This window comes from Lissotriton vulgaris, chromosome 8 (assembly GCF_964263255.1).
Source record: "Lissotriton vulgaris chromosome 8, aLisVul1.2, whole genome shotgun sequence".
In the NCBI taxonomy this organism is placed as follows: domain Eukaryota; kingdom Metazoa; phylum Chordata; class Amphibia; order Caudata; family Salamandridae; genus Lissotriton; species Lissotriton vulgaris.
Genome location: NC_141696.1, coordinates 1,744,168 through 1,763,250, shown reverse-complemented (window position 1 = coordinate 1,763,250; position 19,083 = coordinate 1,744,168). Strand labels below are relative to the sequence as shown.

At 47.1% G+C, this 19,083-nt stretch overlaps 1 protein-coding gene across 1 annotated transcript in view; it reads right to left on the bottom strand.

Annotated features, from left to right (window-relative positions):
* LOC147693195 (NACHT, LRR and PYD domains-containing protein 12-like) overlaps positions 1–19,083 on the bottom strand; it is a 1,166,314-nt gene that overhangs the window by 1,089,790 nt on the left and 57,441 nt on the right. Inside the window, exon 2 of the mRNA XM_086933618.1 lies at positions 11,340–11,653. Coding sequence (XP_086789744.1) covers positions 11,340–11,631 — 292 coding nt within the window. The 5' untranslated portion in view covers positions 11,632–11,653. The remainder of the gene's footprint in view (positions 1–11,339; positions 11,654–19,083) is intronic.

The following is a 19,083-nucleotide window of genomic DNA, read 5'->3' as shown; positions in this document are numbered from 1 at the left end:
CAGGCTGGCAGCAGGGGGAGGGGGCATGGGCGATTTCCTTTCTGGAGCGCGCGACAATATGGCGCCACCATATGGTGCTGCGCGCTCCCAAAAGGAAATCACCAAGATGTGCACTTGTTGCATTGCAAGCAATGCAACGCATGCACTTCTTTGCTGCAAAAGCTCTGCCGATGGCATTAGGGCCCCTCCTATGCAACGCTTGTGCTTTGCGTAGCACGAGACCTAAAAAACGAACATTTCAACTTTCAGCAATTTTAACACGAGTATCTGATAATTATTGGAGCCTCACGAAGTCACAAAAACAGCTTTACAATACTACATGGAGTATTAGAATGCCAGTCTGTTTTTCGCAGTCGCCCACTGTTTGAGGTCACGCTTCCAATGTTCTAAGATGATTTCCTTGAAGACAGCCATCCCAGAAAGTAACTTTAGAGACCCTTTAAGAAGGTAACCAGCCCCAAGAAAAAATGAAGGCACTCTAATCCTTTCTGACAAATGCATCTATCCCTGTACTTTTAGACATTAAGAGCCAAATGTGGGAAGCCTAATTGCGCATTGAAAAGGGTTAAATTTGCATAATTTCAGCATTTGCGATCGCAATTAGGGCAGTGTGCTATGTAGCACACAAAAACCCACATGCAAAATAAGGAATCGCAAAAATTTGCAATTCCTTATTTTGTTATTGCATTTAAGAAATCGCAAATTGCGGTTCCTTAAATGCAATGTAGGAAGCACCCAAGTTGTGCGACTTTTGGCTTAAGGAATCGCAAAATACCACCAACTTCAGGTTGGTGGAATTTTGCGATTTCTTTGAAAAATTCACTTTTTGGCATTTTGCAAAGTGCCATGTGGGTCACATACATGCCTTTAGGGCCTGCATGTGGGCCACATGTGCACACATGTCAATTTCAGGGGTGCAAAAGGGTGTCCTATTGGCACCCTTACAACCCTGAAATTGCATTCTCAATCTGCGATTCTCTAATTGAGAATCGCAAATTGAGAATGTCTTCCCACTCATTCCTATGGGCCTTCTAGCCCATAGGAATAAATGAGAAGGTATTCCTTATTTGCGAATCGCAATTTGAGATTCGCGAATAAGTGGTATTCGAAATAAAATTTGCTAATCCTACCTACATTTCTTTTTTGAAAATTATCTACATATGCCGCTAAGTCACAGGCGTGAACAGTGCATAGAGTAAACAAACCTGCCTTGTGTCCCTTGTTTGGTTAATTAATGCTATGCCATTTTACTGGACACTCCAGGAGGGAGAGGTGGCATGCACAACGTGCAGATCCGGAGCGGAAGACCTTGGTGGTCCCCGTCGGGGAGGTCGGCGCTTCGGATCAGATTCCCTTAAAGCACTGCAGCCACGCAGAGGAACAACCGGTAGAGCCTGATTGAAGTGAGAACCTGCTGACTGTGTGAAGCAGCAGCTCGTGACGTGGGGGTAGGCCCTGCACGGCCCTTCCGGTGCTGGCAAGGACTTGCCCCCTCCCCCGGGCTGATGACAACGAAGCTCCACTAAGCTCTTAGATAATGATCGGGCGCTGCATTTGGCACAATTGTAAAACTGAAAGCGCGAGATAGCAGGCTGCACTTAAAAGAGATAACAACGGAGCTCCAGCAAGCTCGTTGAAATACCAGCGAGACGCAAATGCGAGGCATACCAGGATATTCAATCCGCCTCCTACCTCACAGGAAGAACTTTATAAGCCAGCATTGAAAATGCAATATGATTTGCATTTACTTGAGTCCTATTGCATTAGAATCGGAACTGCGGGTGGGAAGAAGGCACAAACGAGAGTGGGGGGGCTGGTGTTGTCTGAGAAGTCACAGACTGCAGGAGGGGAGGGGGAAGGCAGGGGATGAAAAATACTATTGGAAGTAAAGTGGCAGGTACCTGTGGAAGGATACAAGTGACGAATGAGGAGGGATTAAGAAGCCTCAAACCAATCGGAAGGCAGCATTTCAGACAAAAGCCAATGGGCAGAGAGTGGGCGGAGCTTCCACGAAGCTTACATGCTACTGTATATACTGCATGCCTCTCAAAGCGATGACAGCACTTTCGCACTGCATCACTACGCAAGACCTAAAAAAGGAGACAGGTCGGATACTAAATGTTATCGACCGATCTCACTAATTGACAGTTCCTGCAAGATTATGGGACGAATAATATTGGACAGATTGGAGACTTGGATAACAGAAAACGGGAAATTTTCCAATGTCCAATACGGCTTCAGGAAAGGCCTGGGCACTGTAGAACAGTTTCTCAACCTGCACCTGGTCATTAGCAAGTATACCATGGCTACGTCAGGGTCCTTATACCTTGGGTTTATGGACCTGACGTCTGCTTTTGACTGGGTGCAGAGGGGGAAACTGTGGGAGAAAATTTAGCTCATGGGCATTGATCAATCTATCATCCACTTTTTAGCCGCAATGCATCAGGGAGTCACAGGAAGAGTACAATATGGAGCAGATGGTGAGCTTACCACACCCAGATGGACTGTGGGGTTCGCCAAGGATGCGTACTCGCTCCATTCCTATTCTGTTTATACATAAATGACCTAGAAAGTCACATCAGAACGGGAAATGTAGACCCACCCACAATAGGCCGTAGGTCTTTACCAGCGTTGTTATATGCTGATGACTGTGTCCTAATGTCAAGAACCGAGGTGGGCCTACAAAAACTTTGAAACCAGTTTTAATGTATTGATGAGTGATCTTGGGTTAAAAACGAATGTTGTAAAATCGCATGTTATGGTACCTGGTAAATCACCATCTAAAACTAATACATTTTATATAAACAATGAAATATTGTGCCAGGTGCCAACTTTTTCTTATTTAGGCATTCTTTTTAATGAAAAAAATGAGGAGGCCATTTTTAGATTTACAAAAAAATTTGGTTCTCGCCCCATAAAAGCAATCATTGACATATATAACGCACGAACATGCGCCGCCACTCTATATGGCGCTGGAGTCTGGGGCTGCACCAACTCTCTGGGTCTCCAGAGAGCTGGGAATATCATGTTAAGACGTGCGCTGACACTACCCAAAAGTACCCTGGACATTATGTGCCATAAGGAATTGGGCGTAATACCATTGTCCTCTCGTATGCAACTAGCACCTCTGATGCTTTGGCCTAGCAATCGGGTAAAAGAGGAACCAGCCCTGAACCGTGACATAATCTTGGATTGTGTAAAAATTAATCCCTGGCTCTCCTATTTGCAAGATCAACTGGAGAAGTTGGGATTGCAGGATTGTTTTAATAGACCTGGAAAGATATCTGCAATTCCAAAAGATACGCTCAAAAATGACTTCCTATTATACTTGAAGAATGTAAGAGACAGCCAGGAGATGGTCAAAAAGAGGGTTGTAGACCACTCATTGCTAATTATCTCCCCACAAATTGAATCTTATCTTTCCTTTTATTTTAATCAAGACAAAGCGTTTTACTTGATTAGGTTCAGTTTGGGAATTGCTTTCTTGTTGGTTTCGTACCCAAGTGATGCATATTGTGATGCTAAATTATATTTGTGTCATGCAACTCAATTTCTGCACAGAGCACTCTGCACTTTATGTTTTTCTGTTAACTTTATCTTAACCCGAGTCTCACTTTTTAAAAACCATTATTAAGATTTTTAAACATTAGAAAGTGTCAACCCGCATTATGCCACATATTTCTTTTCAATGATGAATTCATTTGTTTTATGGTTTATAGGTGTATCTCCTCTGCAGTTCGGCTCCGTAGTATTGTTGGAAAATGAATTTCTGGGTATTGATTATGTTGACTAAAATGTTATCATGTTCATTCTTCGTTAAACAATGTATTATTTTGCTCCTTTATGGCTATTATCTAGCCGAATAACAATTTTTGGCTCTGACTCTGGTTCATAATTTCTGCTATTCAGTGGCCTGCACGTTAAGTAATGACGCCCTCTGCTACTAACCTGACTGATGACTAAGTAACAGCAAAACGTCGCCCCAGTGACCAACAAAACAGCCCCCTTCTTCACTCTCCATGTATCTTCTCCTCCGATTGAAATGTTGTACTCTTGTGAGGTGTTAGACCTGGCACCATTGTCGTGGCTTTCCCTTCCATTTTTGCTGTTGCCTCATGTATTTCTGCTGTGTTACATGCTTTGGGCACTGTGCCACTGCTATCCAGTGCCACTGTGCAAGTGCTCCCTATTGTAAATTGATGTATGGATTAGTGATTCCATGTTTGGCTATTTTAGTTCACTTATCAGACCCTGGTATAGTGCACTGAGTGTGCCAGGGCGTGTCATCCAAATGCTGCTAGTGGGGCTGCAGCACTGGTTGTGCCACCCACAGAAGCAGCCTTCTAAAATATGTCTAAGGTCTGCCATTGCAGAGCCTGCATGCAGCCTGGTACTGTCATGTTGAATGGGCAAGTGCACCCACTTCCCAGTCCCTAAACCTTCCCTTTTCTTTATATCAGTCAACCCTATGGTAGGCCCAAGGGCAGGGTGCATTGTAAGTATAAGGTAGGACAAGCCCTGGTGTGTGTGGCATGTCCTAATAGTGAATTACAGCCATTTTCATGTTTCACTATTGCAAGGCTACCTGTTCTCTATAGGCCAGAATGGGCTGTTAGAATTGGTACAAATTATAATCCTAACAGGCTCAGAGAACATGGTAGAAATTCGAGTTTAGTATGCCTGAACTCAGAATAATAAAATACATCTTTTAGAAAAGTTTATTTTAATGTTCTGTGTTTGCAAATACCACTTTTAGAAAGTAGGTATTTGCTTGTCTAACCATTCCAACCTGCCTCTGCTAGTTTGTGTATTCCTATGTCTGGTTTTGTGAGTGACAGGGCTGGGGAATTCGAGGAGACAGGCTGAGTCACCCAGTGGTGAATAAAGAGATCTGCATCTTGATGGGAGGGAGGAGTGCAACTGAACTCTGAATAGGACTGTGCCTGCCTTCCACAATACTGGCTCAACCCCCTGGGGAGCGGCTGATGTCTCTGCCCTGCACACTGAAAGAAGAGAAGGAGTGCTCCATGATTCTACTTGCATTCCACAGTGCTGGCTCCACCTCCTGTGGGGGCGTCTGATGTGCATGCCCTGCGAAAGAATAGGAGAAGTCTGGTAAACAGAGTGCTTCAGAACTGGTTTGGACTGGGCAAAGGCCCCTCTCCCCTCAGAGAACAAAGGATTTCTGGGTATAAATATTGGGACCCTGATCCCATAAAATTAGATCACTTTTGGACTACAATAAGAAACCTTTACTGAGGAGAGGAACCTGAAGAAACTGAGGAGAGACTATTCCCAAGCTGAAGTGCTGCTTTGGGGATTGGCCTGCAGTGGTTGCCTTACTGCCAAAGGAAGGAGAAAGGAACTTTGTAACTGTGCTTTCAACTTGTGAAAGATCTCCAAGGGCTTGTAAAAGAGCTTGCCTCCTGCTGATGTCTCAGGGACAACAGACGTCATCCCCCAGCTCCCCAGAGTTGTTTGGAAATGCCTGCTGCTGTTTTTGGCCTTGTCGGTGGGATGGGCTGAAATAGAAACTCGGAGGCCGTAGTGTGGGTTGAATGGTGTTGTTTGATTGAGAGTTACAGAGATGAGACAAGAAATGAGATGAGACAAGAAATTAAAAACTGTGCTCTTCCAGCAAGCGTGGGGTGGTCTTTAATCTGCAACCAGATGTATCCTTATGTATTGCCTAGCGGACCCTGACAAAGCGCTTAGAGACCTCTGGGTTATAGTGCGCTATATAAATCAAATAAATAAATAAATAAAAAGTCAGGATGTTATTGGGTAGCTGTAAAGAGGTGCTGGTCACGATGTTGTATTATAACGTGGATTGAGTTGAGCGTTAGCAAAAGACATTGAGTTTTAGCCATTATCTTGACGTTTGGCGGCATCCATTTTGAATTCAGGGCAGCCATTTTGTCTGCCACACGCTGCCTCATGTCGACCATGTGCGTTGTCCTATCTTTCTGCTCATGGCCTTTGAATCTGCCCGGCAACATTCTAATAATAGCATCTCTGTGTTTTGCCGCTGACCGTTAGGGTCCGCATCTGCTAATGGTTAGCCCTAGATTGGAATGTGTTAGCCGGGACCCCACAACTGTTAACTCCTCCCACTGATCGATTTTGCTTCTCGATATTACCTTGTATGGACATAAAATGTGCTTTTGTGCTTTGTACCGCCTTCTTTTGAGCCCCTGTTTGGGTATAAATAAACCATGTGTCCGGTAGCCCATTGTGCTACTTCTCATAGTGCCGAAGGGTACTGTCTGAACTTTAGCACCACTTCATGAAGTTTAATAAATTCTATGTTTTGCAATTCCAGTTTCCATGCCAACTTTTTCCTTTGGGTCTGAGGACTTCGTGCGCAGAAGGGCGAACCCCTTGCACTAGCGGGCCAGGCTGAGGCCTGCACGACAACGGGTTGAGGAGATATCTGGTCCTTTTGTCGTCTTCTTCCGGCTGTTCGGGGTCTGGGTGGCCTCCCGGAGTGTCTCCAAAAGAAAGAAAGAGCGGTCAGTGGACTGTCCTGTCTGTATGTATATTGCCGTCATCACACACATAGTGCAAAGAAGACGCAGAAGGTGGAAGGAATTTATCTTGCCTTATTATTTGAAAAGAAAAACTAGGTTCTTTGTTCCTGAACGGGGTATATGTATATAGTCCCCCTGGCTTCTGATCGGGGATAGTGAGGACTCAGTCAAAATTATAACAAAGTAGTTTCCCCCCCTGAAATCCTAGGGCATACAGTTCTAAGCGGGCCAATAATCATAAAGAGCAGTTTGTGCCCAAACAATAACTAATCTCAGTATCGCAGTTGCGAGCACTTATTCAAATGTCCAATCATAAACAAAATCAATATGCAGTTGCGGGCACTATTCAAATAAGGGTTCTCACTGACACAAGGAAAAACCGGGTAGGGGTTAAAGATGGTGGCTAGGGTGGTGTAGGTTCGGGGCTAGGGTAGTGCAGATTCAGGGATTGCGTGCCCTCCCTTCCAGCCCCTCTCCCCAGTTGACCCACTCACCGCATCTGCCGCAACTCTCCAGAGTTGCGGCAACCTTTCAGCGTCCTCCGGAGGCGTCCACCAGTCTTCACACCAGCGGTCCACGTCCTCCCCTTCTTCTTCACGCTGAGCGGTATCCTCGGTTCTCTCGTTTCCTGCAGACTCCGGTTGGTTCTCCGTCTTCCTCTTGTGGTTTTCGGCGTCTTCCTGGTTCTTCTTCCAGATCCCGCCTTCCTCTTGCGTCAAAACCCTAAAAGCTGGCTGTCTCACCTCTTCCGGTCTTCTCCTCCATTCCCATTCGTCCGGCCCTCTGGTGGCTGACGTTGTTTCCTGTCGGACGGAAGGAGGTGAGGAAGTTAACTCTTTGCCTCCATCGCTGTGCCTGCCGTCGCAACTCCAGAGAAAGGAGGGTGTCGCCGCTGGAACTGTCGCACTGCACCGCATCGGAGAGAAGCGTGCCGCAACGAAGAAGAAGTGTGTCGCCGTCGCTGCTGCCGCAACTCCGATGAAGGAGGGTGTTGCCGCTGTGGTTGTCGCACTGCACCCCATCAGGAGAAGAATCTCGCAACGAGGTCGGAGCGCGTCGCCCTCGCTGTACCTGCCGTCGCAACTCCGAAGCCAGAGGGTGTCGCCGCTGGAACTATCGCATTGCACCGCATCAACCAAGAGCACCTCGCATCCCCGAGAAGCGCGCCGCCGTCTGAGCTGCTGCCGTCGCATCTTGGATGTCGCCGCTGTAGTTGTCGCATCGAGCGGAAGCTTCATGCATCATGGAGAAGACCGTCGCCGCTGGAGCTGTTGCCGTTGCATCGTAAGGGTGTTCCCGCTGCAGTCCATGCATCGAACTGAGAGTTTCTCGCATCCCCGTGAAGCGCACCGTATCTGGAAGGTCTTCACATCTTTATTTCTTTGCACCTGACTTTGCCGTATTTCCCATCGCTGCGACATTGCTTGTCGTGGAAGCGCAACGCAACTTAAGGTACACTGACTCAGAGTGTTGCATCTAAGAACTGAACTGAACTAAGCTTAAATCTACCATCTTAAAGAAATCATAGTGTGTATTTTTGTTGTTTATGGTCTTGTGGTAACTCTATATAAAGTCTACTTATTTTTAGGTCGAGCCTTTACCATTCCGCAGGAATGGGAAATGGGGAGAATTCAAGTCGGCTATTTTCTCTTCAAACCAAAGGGCTTTCAGCCCGCGGTTTTCATGCAGTGCCCGTCAACATGCACGCGCATCGCATGCAAGCCCAGCCCAGTCCTCCCCTCATTCACGCCCACCCACCAGGCTCTCCCGCCCCCATCAGGCTTCTCTCCCAATCCGCATGCAAGCCCAGCCCAGTCCTCCCCTCATTCACGCCCACCCACCAGGCTCTCCCGCCCCCATCAGGCTTCTCTCCCAATCCGCATGCAAGCCCAGCCCAGTCCTCCCCTCATTCACGCCCACCCACCAGGCTCTCCCGCCCCCATCAGGCTTCTCTCCCAATCCGCCTGCCTCCCCTCGCGCATTCACGCCTCCCACCAGGCTTTCCCGCCCCCATCCGGCGTTTCATTTTTTTTGTTTCTGGTGCACGTCGCGTTTCTCCTGTCCGAGTGCTCGCACCGCTTCCACCGCCTGGCTGGCTGCTCGCTGGCTCCCTCTCCCTCCATTCATGGTTTTTCATGCATGGCAAAAATCAATCGTGTTTATCAACATCGTGAAAGGCGTCTGCTTTCGTTTTGCACGCGCGCCCTTTTCTCGCGTGTACCTGGGTCAGAAAAGGACGCCATGCTTCTTCTGTCGATTGCTTTGGAGGGGTGGGCTGTGCGCTGCAGCCCCCCACCCCCTTGTTTTGCAGCGCACATGCCGCCATTTGCAGCAAACGGTTCGGGTTGGCCCGACAGATGGTCGTGTCCGTTGTGGTGGTGGTTCAGTCCCCATGTTCCGTTTTCTACTCCCATGTTGGGATCTATAGACGAGCATTTTCTGTACGCATCTGCAGAATACGCGACTGAGGTCCACGAAAATGCTAGGAAGTGCCACGCTGTATCTCAGCGCTCAGCGTTGGTATCTCCTTTTCAAAAGGAACAAGGCAACGCGGGCAGAATATTCAAGTACAATTTCAGCCTCTCGTTAGTTGTGCTTTTATCGTTTGGCTCTCTGTGGCCGCTTCTTAGTCGCCTGGAGCAGAAATGCCAGTCTGTGTCCCAATTAGGTCCTGGGTCCTCCCCCTCACCCTCACTCACCCTCACTCACTCACCCTCACTCACCCTCAACCCCTCACTCACCCTCACTCACCCTCACTCACCCTCACTCGCCCTCACTCACCCTCACTCACCCTCACTCACCCTCACTCATCCTCACTCATCCTCACTCACCCTCAACCCCTCACCCTCACCCACCCTCAACCCCTCACCCTAACTCACACTCACTCCTCACTCACCCTCACTCATCCTCACTCACCCTCAACGCCTCACCCTCACCCACCCTCAACACCTCACCCAAACTCACACTCACCCTCACTCACCCTCACGCTCACTCACTCTCACTCACCCTCAACCCCTCAATCACCCTCAACACCTCACTCACCCTCAACACCTCACTCACCCTCAACACCTCACTCACCCTCAACTCCACAGTCACCCTCACACGCACTCACCCTCAACTCCTCACCCTCACACTCACACACTCACACCCCCTCACTCACACTCACACACACTCAATGACAATAACTCACACTCAGACTCACACACCCTCACGCTCACACACCCTCACCATCACCCCCCATCACCCTCACACCCCCTCACTCACACTCACTCACACTCAATGACAATACCTCACACTCACCCTCACTCACCCTCAACGCCTCCACCTCAACTCCTCACCCGCACTCACCCTCAACACCTCAATCACCCTCAACACCTCACCCTCAACACCTCACCATCACTCACCCTCAACACCTCACTCACCCTCAACTCCTCACTCACCCTCAACACCTCACTCACCCTCACTCTCACTCATCCTTACTCACCCTCAACACCTCACCCTCATCTACGCAACGCCACTCATCTACTAAAAGACACTCAACTACGCAACGCCACTCAACTACGCAATGCCACTCAACTATGCAACGCCACTCAACTATGCAACGCCACTCAACTACGCAACGACACTCAACTACGCAACGACACTCAACTACGCAACGCCACTCACACATGCAACACCACTCACACATGCAACGCCACTAAACAACGCAACACCACTCAACTACGCAACGACACTCACACATGCAACGCCACTCACACATGCAACACCACTCACACATGCAACGCCACTAAACAACGCAACACCACTCAACTATGCAACGCCACTCAACTACGCACACATGCAACGCCACTGCCACATGCAACGCCACTCACACTGCCAACGCCACTCACACTGCCAACGCCACTCACACAGGCAATGCCACTCACACAGGCAACACAAATCACACAGCCAACGCCTCACACACAGGCAACACCTCTCACACACGCAACGCCACTCACACACGCAATGCCACTCACACACGCAACGCCACTCACACACGCAACGCCACTCACACACGCAACGCCACACACGCAACGCCACTCACACACGCAACGCCACTCACACACACAACGCCACTCACACACGAACAACACTCACGTTGCCAATAGATCGCGCAGTACGACAGGTGGAACTATTACAATGGCAAATAACAATGCCTTTCACTGTTGTTATCATTTAGAATACATAAAGGGCTTTGTCATTTACACAACCAATAGCTCAAACTTTCCTACTGCGAGACCTATTGGCAACGCCAGTGCTTGTTTATATAAAACCTGTGTGGTGTCCATTTGTAGTGTTGTCACTGGGTTACTGTATGTGGTCACAACTGCTTAACTTACAACGCCTCTGAAATAAACCTTGACTGCTCACGCCACGCAACCTAGAGGGTGAGCAGGGGTTATTTTAGGTCTGTAATCCCCTTGTCCTGACTAGAGGAGAGGGTCCCTGCTTGTCACAAGTACCTACCTGTGCCAACTAGAGACCCCCAAATCTAACATAAGGTGACCCTTAACCCTTTCACCAGGGTCATCACAGCATGGCTGAGGAATTATAGACACATTGTCCACAAATAAATTAAACAATAAAACAATGCATAATATATCACAATCAAAGACTTGACCAAGAACTACAGTGAATCCACAGACCCAAAGTTCTCCTTAATATTGAGTTTCAGAATTCTTGCAATTAAAATTCATACTTTTTCATTAAAAGTTGAACAAGAAGGCATTGCTCAGCTCCACGGGCACAGTACAACATCCGGAGACTTACATCTCTGTGTTGCAGCTACAAAATCACCCAGAAGGTCCATTTTGGGAATTTTCTTCAGTACATCTTGGGTGATTCTGAAGGCCATTTGATCACCGTAATATTCAATCATAGTTTTCGCGGTATCCATGCGGTCCGCATCTTCACGTCGTGATCTTGGGATCTTGACCTGTCCAGGTTCCACCGCGCAGTCTTGGAGCCGAGTTTTAAAGAGCTTGAACTCTTGTCCAGTCAGTTCTTCTAAACAACGATAGATCACATCCCAGGCGGTCTCTGGGCTGCTTCCGTCAGCCATTATACAGCATCAACCTCAGTGCCTGCAATGACAAATGCATCAATCAGGTGAATGTAGCTGAGATCTGTCACACAGTCCAAGGTATGGAGGTCTGATGGATTCATGACACTAAGAGCCCCCGCACTTCTAACAGGGAACACAAAACACTCACAGCTGGAACCGTTTCCTTAATGTAAAAGGAAAATGACCACAGACACCCCAGGGCTTCTTCCAACAGGAAGGGAAAGAGAGGCGCTGAGAAGCGTCCAAAGCACCCGAGTCCATGTTTAATGAGACTCTGAAGCTTTGTTTACATTTTCTTACTGAGTGGAAATGCAATTGGGCCAGAAGAATGCATTCATTCCAGGAAGTGTGTCCTGCTTTGCCTAGTATTTAGTGCATGAAATAAAACAAATTTACCCAAATTAATATTATGCTGGAAAGCTTTCTTTGTGACATATTTTATAGAAAAGAAGTGTGCATGGGGGGAACCACTTGCTATTGTCACTATTACCACAATTTGAGAGCAGTTGTATATAATCCAGGTCTCCAATGTTTCTTTACCTGGGTGATATCCTTTCAACAAAATTCCAGTTAGCCATTTACAAAAGTTTTTTACAGGATATTTGGCAAATGCCTATTTTTTCACTACGCATGGACATCAGAAAAAAATAGTAAGAAATTCTGAAAACCCAGTAGGAACTCCCACTGAACTAAATAAACACAGTCACACCCACATAAACAATGCTAATCCTACGTAGCAATTCAATTCTGCAGATATTAAAACAAGCATTTGCAATGCAATAGGTCTCACATAAGGAAAGTTTGAGCTATTGGTCTTGTAAATTACAATTTTTGTTATTTATGTGTTGGTTTAGAAAATAGCAAAATTAATAGCTTATTCATTTACAATGCCAATAGTTTTAACTTTCGCAAATGTGACACCTATAGCATTTGTAATGCAATATGTGCTGTATTTACGTGACTTAGAAGTATTGATATTACAAATAACAATGGCTTTTATTTATTTTTTAATAAGTAATACTTAAATAAAAACTTTTGTAATTTATAATGGCAATAGCTTAAACTTTTGTACATAACTTTTGTGAAGATTATGTTCAGTGTATTTTATTGTGAGGAAAATCCAAGAACAGAAGTGAAATATTAACATCTTTTTGTGACATTTGTAATAAAGCTTGAAACATTGAGAGAACATATTTGAACCAGTTGTTGTTGAATGGTTGCACACATTGATGCTGTTGTGGCGCTGATTGATGTTGTGGTGGTAACGAGTGATGCTGTGGCGTTCAGTGATGCTTTGGTAGCGCATAGTGATGTTGTGGTGCCCCTGAGTGATGCTGTGGTGGTGCTGAGTGATGCTGCGGTGGTGCTGAGTGATGCTGTGGTGATGCGATAGATAGACAGAGTGAGTGCGATAGATAGATAGATAGATAGATAGATAGATAGATAGATAGATAGATAGATAGATAGATAGATAGATAGATAGATAGATAGATAGATAGATAGATAAAGGGAGGGCGATAGATAGATAGAGGGAGGGCGATAGATAGAGGGAGGGCGATAGATAGATAGATAGATAGATAGATAGATAGATAGATAGATAGATAGATAGATAGATAGATAGATAAAGGGAGGGCGATAGATAGATAGATAGATAGATAGATAGATAGATAGATAGATAGATAGATAGATAGATAGAGTGAGGGTGATAGATTTGACTGTCAATCACTGTAGGAAAGAAATCTGAAATACCCGTGATTGACAGCGTACAGTATCTCCTGTGGGTGAAAAATGGAAGTTCGGGAGCGTCACGCTTGTCGTGGGGAGGGACTTCCATCTTCTCCGGGAAGCACGCGCCCACTGGTGACGCGGGCTCCCATGCCTGAGGGAGAGCCCCGCGGTGGCCGCAGAAGTAAGAAGTCAGGAGTGGCGGCTAAGGCCGCCGATTTGGTGAGTGGGGCTTAGTTGTACCGTGGGGGCGGGGGGACGGTGGTGTGTGTGTGCGTGTGCGCATGTGTGTGTCTGTGGTGTGTGTGTGCGCGTGTGGGTGTGCCTGTGTGTGCGCGCATGGGTGTGTGTGTGTGCACGCATGTGTGTGATTGATTGCAGGAGGCTGACTTGCCTCGGAAGCGGGACAGGAGATGTGCACAGCGCGTGGGTGTACGTGCGCTTACACCTGCTCAAATCGCAATGTGCATGCCCATCTCCTGTCCCACTTCCAAAGCAATTCCCTAACAATAGAGCTCGCTGGAGACTGCAGCGCTTCGCGCTGCAAACGCCAGCTCTACCTAAAAAACAATTTACCACCAGCTGCCTTCAGGGAAAACCGTTTTCAACTGCAATGTGCGCTTGGATCAGGATCCAAGCTAGACTGATGGATGATACTGGTTACAGCTGAGCAGAGCCGTTGGAATTATGAGATTCTGCAGCTGTGGCATTTCCTGCATAAATGTAGATTTGGCTTCTTTGCCACCCAATCCTTCACCTGCTGTATCATCTCTAGCTTTTTATCAAAAAATTATTTCTTGCTCAAATAGATCAAATGTTACTAAAATTGCTGCAACCTGTGTTGTCGTTCAATGGAAGGCCCTATGCACAGGGTGTCGAGTCATCTGTCACTTGCTTATTACTGTATTTGGATGTTACACTGGTACTAATAAGATAAAATATTTGCCCAGAAAGTGTCAACACCTGAAAAAATTACAACATTATGAAGTAGCTGTGCCACAAAATGTACCACATTAGGTCGCATGACTTGCCTTTTCTTTCTGCCTCTTTTAGCCCATACAGCCGCACAATTTAGTCCTTCCTTGACACATAATTCCAGTGACCCCCCCGTATAGAGTTTGCCTCTTCTTCCAGAGCACATCCTGAGGCAGAATGTTTTGCAACGGCTGCAGTTTCTATGTTTCTGTATAATTAGTAATTTACTGTTTTTAGCGAATAATTCACAACAAAGTCCAGAAACTGCAGATTTTAACAAAAAATATTTAAAGCTACAAGGAATCGAAACTAACTGAAAAAACACCAGGCTTGGTACTGGTCAGTTAACTGTTCATCTTTCATTTGCTGATGCCTGTATTCATGTGTTCAACTGGTAGTAATAAGTTACAACATTTGCATATGTCATGTTAAAATATGTCCAAATGATAAAGTAGCCACACACAGCCTCACAATGCGCTGCATTATGCTACATAGTTTGCCTTTTCTTGCCACATAATTCAATAATTTGACCCTCCATTGCCACATAATTCCAGCGATAAAAAGTTCTCATTGATGGTAGAGTTGCCAATTCCTTTTCCTCTTGGGAGCCTTGGGGTTGTCTGTGCCCAAACACAACCCAAACAAGGAATCAACAGAACTTACAGAGACCGTGAACTTGGTGGAACAGCTTTTATTACAGTCATGTCAAAATAGACATGTGGAAAACACATTAATGTAAGAAACCTACTTGGGTCAAATAATAGCAACTCATTGTGAAAAATTACACAATTGTGAAGAATAAAAACATCACACATTAAACCGTTCAATATATTTGGACTCATGAACACCGACAGCATCAGAGACCTTCACAATCCTAAATGCCATTGGACCACACAGGGTAACGACCTGCATCAGTGAGGGTGGTCCTGCCTGACTGTTCCTTGTCCTCATCACACGTGACTGCCCCCAAACACCAAGCTGCCAAAGAGGCTGCAATGAGGTGGCCAGGAGTATAAGGTCCCAAAGGCGATACCTATTGGCTTTGCCAATGTTTGTTTAAAGTTGTTTTTATTCCTCACCTTTCCTTTAGCTTTATTTTACGTTACCAGTAGACTTCTGACCTGAGGGGACCCTCGCTCAGGACTTGGGGGTTTCTGCACCCCGGTTGGTTGTTTTCCCTCTCCACTTCTTCTCTAGCATTAACACGCGGCAGAGTACTGAAACCACACCCCTGCCACGCCCCCTTGTATGGTGGGCTACAACAAGGGCAGTAGAATGCGTCCGCCTCCAAGTTGTGTGAAATCTTTCAACTGATGCCTAGGGCAGGCTTCGTTCCTCCCGCCTGGAAGAGAGCATCGCAGCTTCCAATAATCAATAAACCCTCCCTCAATCCTTTGGGCACAAACAGCGACCGCCCCATTTCACGGCTATCTCTGCCAGCTGCAACTGTTGAAAATATTTTCAATAAACAACTGTCAAATCAAATCCAGCAAAATAATTAGACCCTCCCCAATGTGGATTTTGCAGCGACCACAGCACGGAGTCACTGTTAGTTACAGCCAAGGTAGGATCGTCCCTCAATCAGGGAGGCAGAGTAGCCCCTATTCTCTTTGATCTATCAACGGCCTTTGATTATGGTAACAACCGGCTGAAGACAGATCGATTGGCCGAGATTAGCATTACTGGGGCAGCCTGGGACGTGTTAAGTTCATTCCTCCTGGGGATAAAGGACATTCAGCAGCTCTAGGTGATTACCCAACCTTTCTTACTTCCTTGCAGGGTCCCCCAGGGGTCCTGGCTGAGCCCCACTCTGCTTATTGTCTATGTAACACCATTAGCTGAAGCGATTGTATGATGAGGGTCACTACCTGGATGAATGGGAACTGTTTAAAACTGAACTCAGGAAAAACTGAGGTTTTGCTATTGGGATCTCAGTCGCCTTTGTGGACCCCTAGTCGGGGGACGCAGGACTATGTGCACTTCTGGCACTGGTTAGTAAGGCCCAGAATTTAGGGGTAATAATGGATGGCATACTCACAATCACAGTTCAAATAAATGCAGTGACATCCTCCTCTTTCACACATAAAGGACCATTGAAAATATCTTACCTTTCATCCACACAGATCTGCAAAAAATGGTAGCCAGTTTGTGAGTACTTTCTAACATAAATTACTGTAATGAACTGTATGTAAACTGCATCAGCGCGTCGTGAACAGGCTGCGATCTCTTCAAAACGCCACAGCACAACTGTTATTGAGGATTACAAAATATCCGTCAGTGACTAAATCTATCAGGAAGCTGCACTGGCAGAGAGTTAGAGAATCACTTTCAAAGCTCCATGCACCGCTTACAAAGCGCTTCACAAGCAAGGTCCAGGTTTCCTGAAAAACTGTTTCTGCTGGTATGTTCCAGGTAGAATATTATTGTTTGCAACAGCCAAACGTGAGGTAATGTCCAGGTTTAACAGATCTTCCTAGGATGGAAGAACTTTTGTATTTGGAGCAGCAAAGGCTTGGAACTCTCTCCCCTACAAATTAGAGCCAGACTCCCTCCACTGATGTTTAGGAAGGATTGGAACGCTCTCCCCTGCACATTAGAGCCAGGCCCTCTCCACTGATGTTTAGGAAGGTTTGGAACTCACTCCCCTGCACATTAGAGCCAGGCTTCGTCCACCCATGTTTAGGAAGGCTTGGAACTCTCTCCTGCACATCAGAGCCAGGCCCAATCCACTGATGTTTAGGAAGGCTTGGAACTCTCTCCCCTGCACATTAGAGCCAGGCCCTCTCCACTGATGTTTAGGAAGGTTTGGAACTCTCTCCCCTGCACATTAGAGCCAGGCTTCGTCCACCGATGTTTAGGAAGGCTTGGAACTCTCTCCTGCACATCAGAGCCAGGCCCAATCCACTGATGTTTAGGAAGGCTTGGAACTCTCCCCTGCACATTAGAGCCAGGCCCCCTCCACTGATGTTTAGGAAGGCTTGGAACTCTCTCCTGCACATCAGAGCCAGGCCCCCTCCACTGATGTTTAGGAAGGCTTGGAACTCTCTCCCCTGCACATTAGAGCCAGGCCCAATCTATTGATGTTTAGGAAGGCTTAGAACTCTCTACTGCACATTAGAGCCAGGCCCCCTCCACTGATGTTTAGGAAGGCTTGGAACTCTCCCCTGCACATTAGAGCCAGACCCCCTCCACTGATGTTTAGGAAGGCTTGGAACTCTCTCCCCTGCACATTAGAGCCAGGCCCCCTCCACTGATGTTTAGGAAGGCTTGGAACTCTCTCCCCGGCGCATTAGAGCCAGGCCCCTTCCACTGATGTTTAGGAAGGATTGGAACTCTCTCCCCTGCACATTAGAGCCCGGCCCCATCCACTGATGTTTAGGAATTATTGGAACTCTCTCTCTGTACATTAGAGCCAGGCCCCATCCACTGATGTTTAGGAAGGCTTGGAACTCTCTCCTGCACATTAGAGCCAGGCCCCCTCCACTGATGTTTATAAAGGCTTGGAACTCTCTCCCCTGCACATTAGAGCCAGGCCCTCTCCACTGATGTTTATAAAGGCTTGGAACTCTCTCCCCTGCAAATTAGAGCCAGGCCCCCTCCACTGATGTTTAGGAAGGCTTGGAACTCTCTCCCCTGCACATTAGAGCCAGGCCCCATCCACTGATGTTTAGGAATTATTGGAACTCTCTCTCTGTACATTAGAGCCAGGCCCCATCCACTGATGTTTAAGAAGGCTTGGAACTCTCTCCTGCACACTAGAGCCAGGCCCCCTCCACTGATGTTTATAAAGGCTTGGAACTCTCTCCCCTGCACATTAGAGCCAGGCCCCCTCCACTGATGTTTAGGAAGGCTTGTTACTCTCTCCCTGCACATTAGAGCCTGGCCCCCTCCACTGATGTTTAGTAAGGCTTGGAACTCTCTCCCTGCACATTAGAGCCAGGCCCCTCCACTGATGTTTAGGAAGGCTTGGCACTCTCTCCCCTGCACATTAGAGCCAGGCCCCCTCCACTGATGTTTAGGAAGGCTTGGATCTCTCTCCCCTGCGCATTAGAGCCAGGCCCCCTCCACTGATGTTTAGGAAGGCTTGGAACTCTCTCCCCTGCACATTAGAGCCAGGCCCCATCCACTGATGTTTAGGAAGGTTTGGAGCTCTCTCCCCTGCACATTAGAGCCAGGCCCCATCCACTGATGTTTAGGAAGGCTTGGAACTCTCTCCTGCACATTAGAGCCAGGCCCAATCCACTGATGTTTAGGAAGGCTTGACCTCTCTTCTGCACATTAGATCCAGGCCCCCTCCACTGATGTTTAGGAAGGCTTGGAACTCTCTCCCCTGCACATTAGAGCCAGGCCCCATCCACTGATGTTTAGGAATTATTGGAACTCTCTCTCTGTACATTAGAGCGAGGCTTCGTCCACCGATGTTTAGGAAGGCTTGGAACTCTCTCCTGCACATTAGAGCCAGCCCCCTCCACTGATGTTTAGAAAGGATTGGAACTCTCTCCCCTGCACATTAGAGCCAGGCCCCATCCACTGATGTTTAGGAATTATTGGAACTCTCTCTCTGTACATTAGAGCCAGGCCCCCTCCACTGATATTTAGGAAGGTTTGGAACTCTCTCCCTGTACATCAGAGCCAGGCTTCGTCCACCGATGTTTAGGAAGGCTTGGAACTCTCTCCTGCACATTAGAGCCAGGCCCAATCCACTGATGTTTAGGAAGGCTTGGAACTCTCTCCTCTGCACATTAGAGC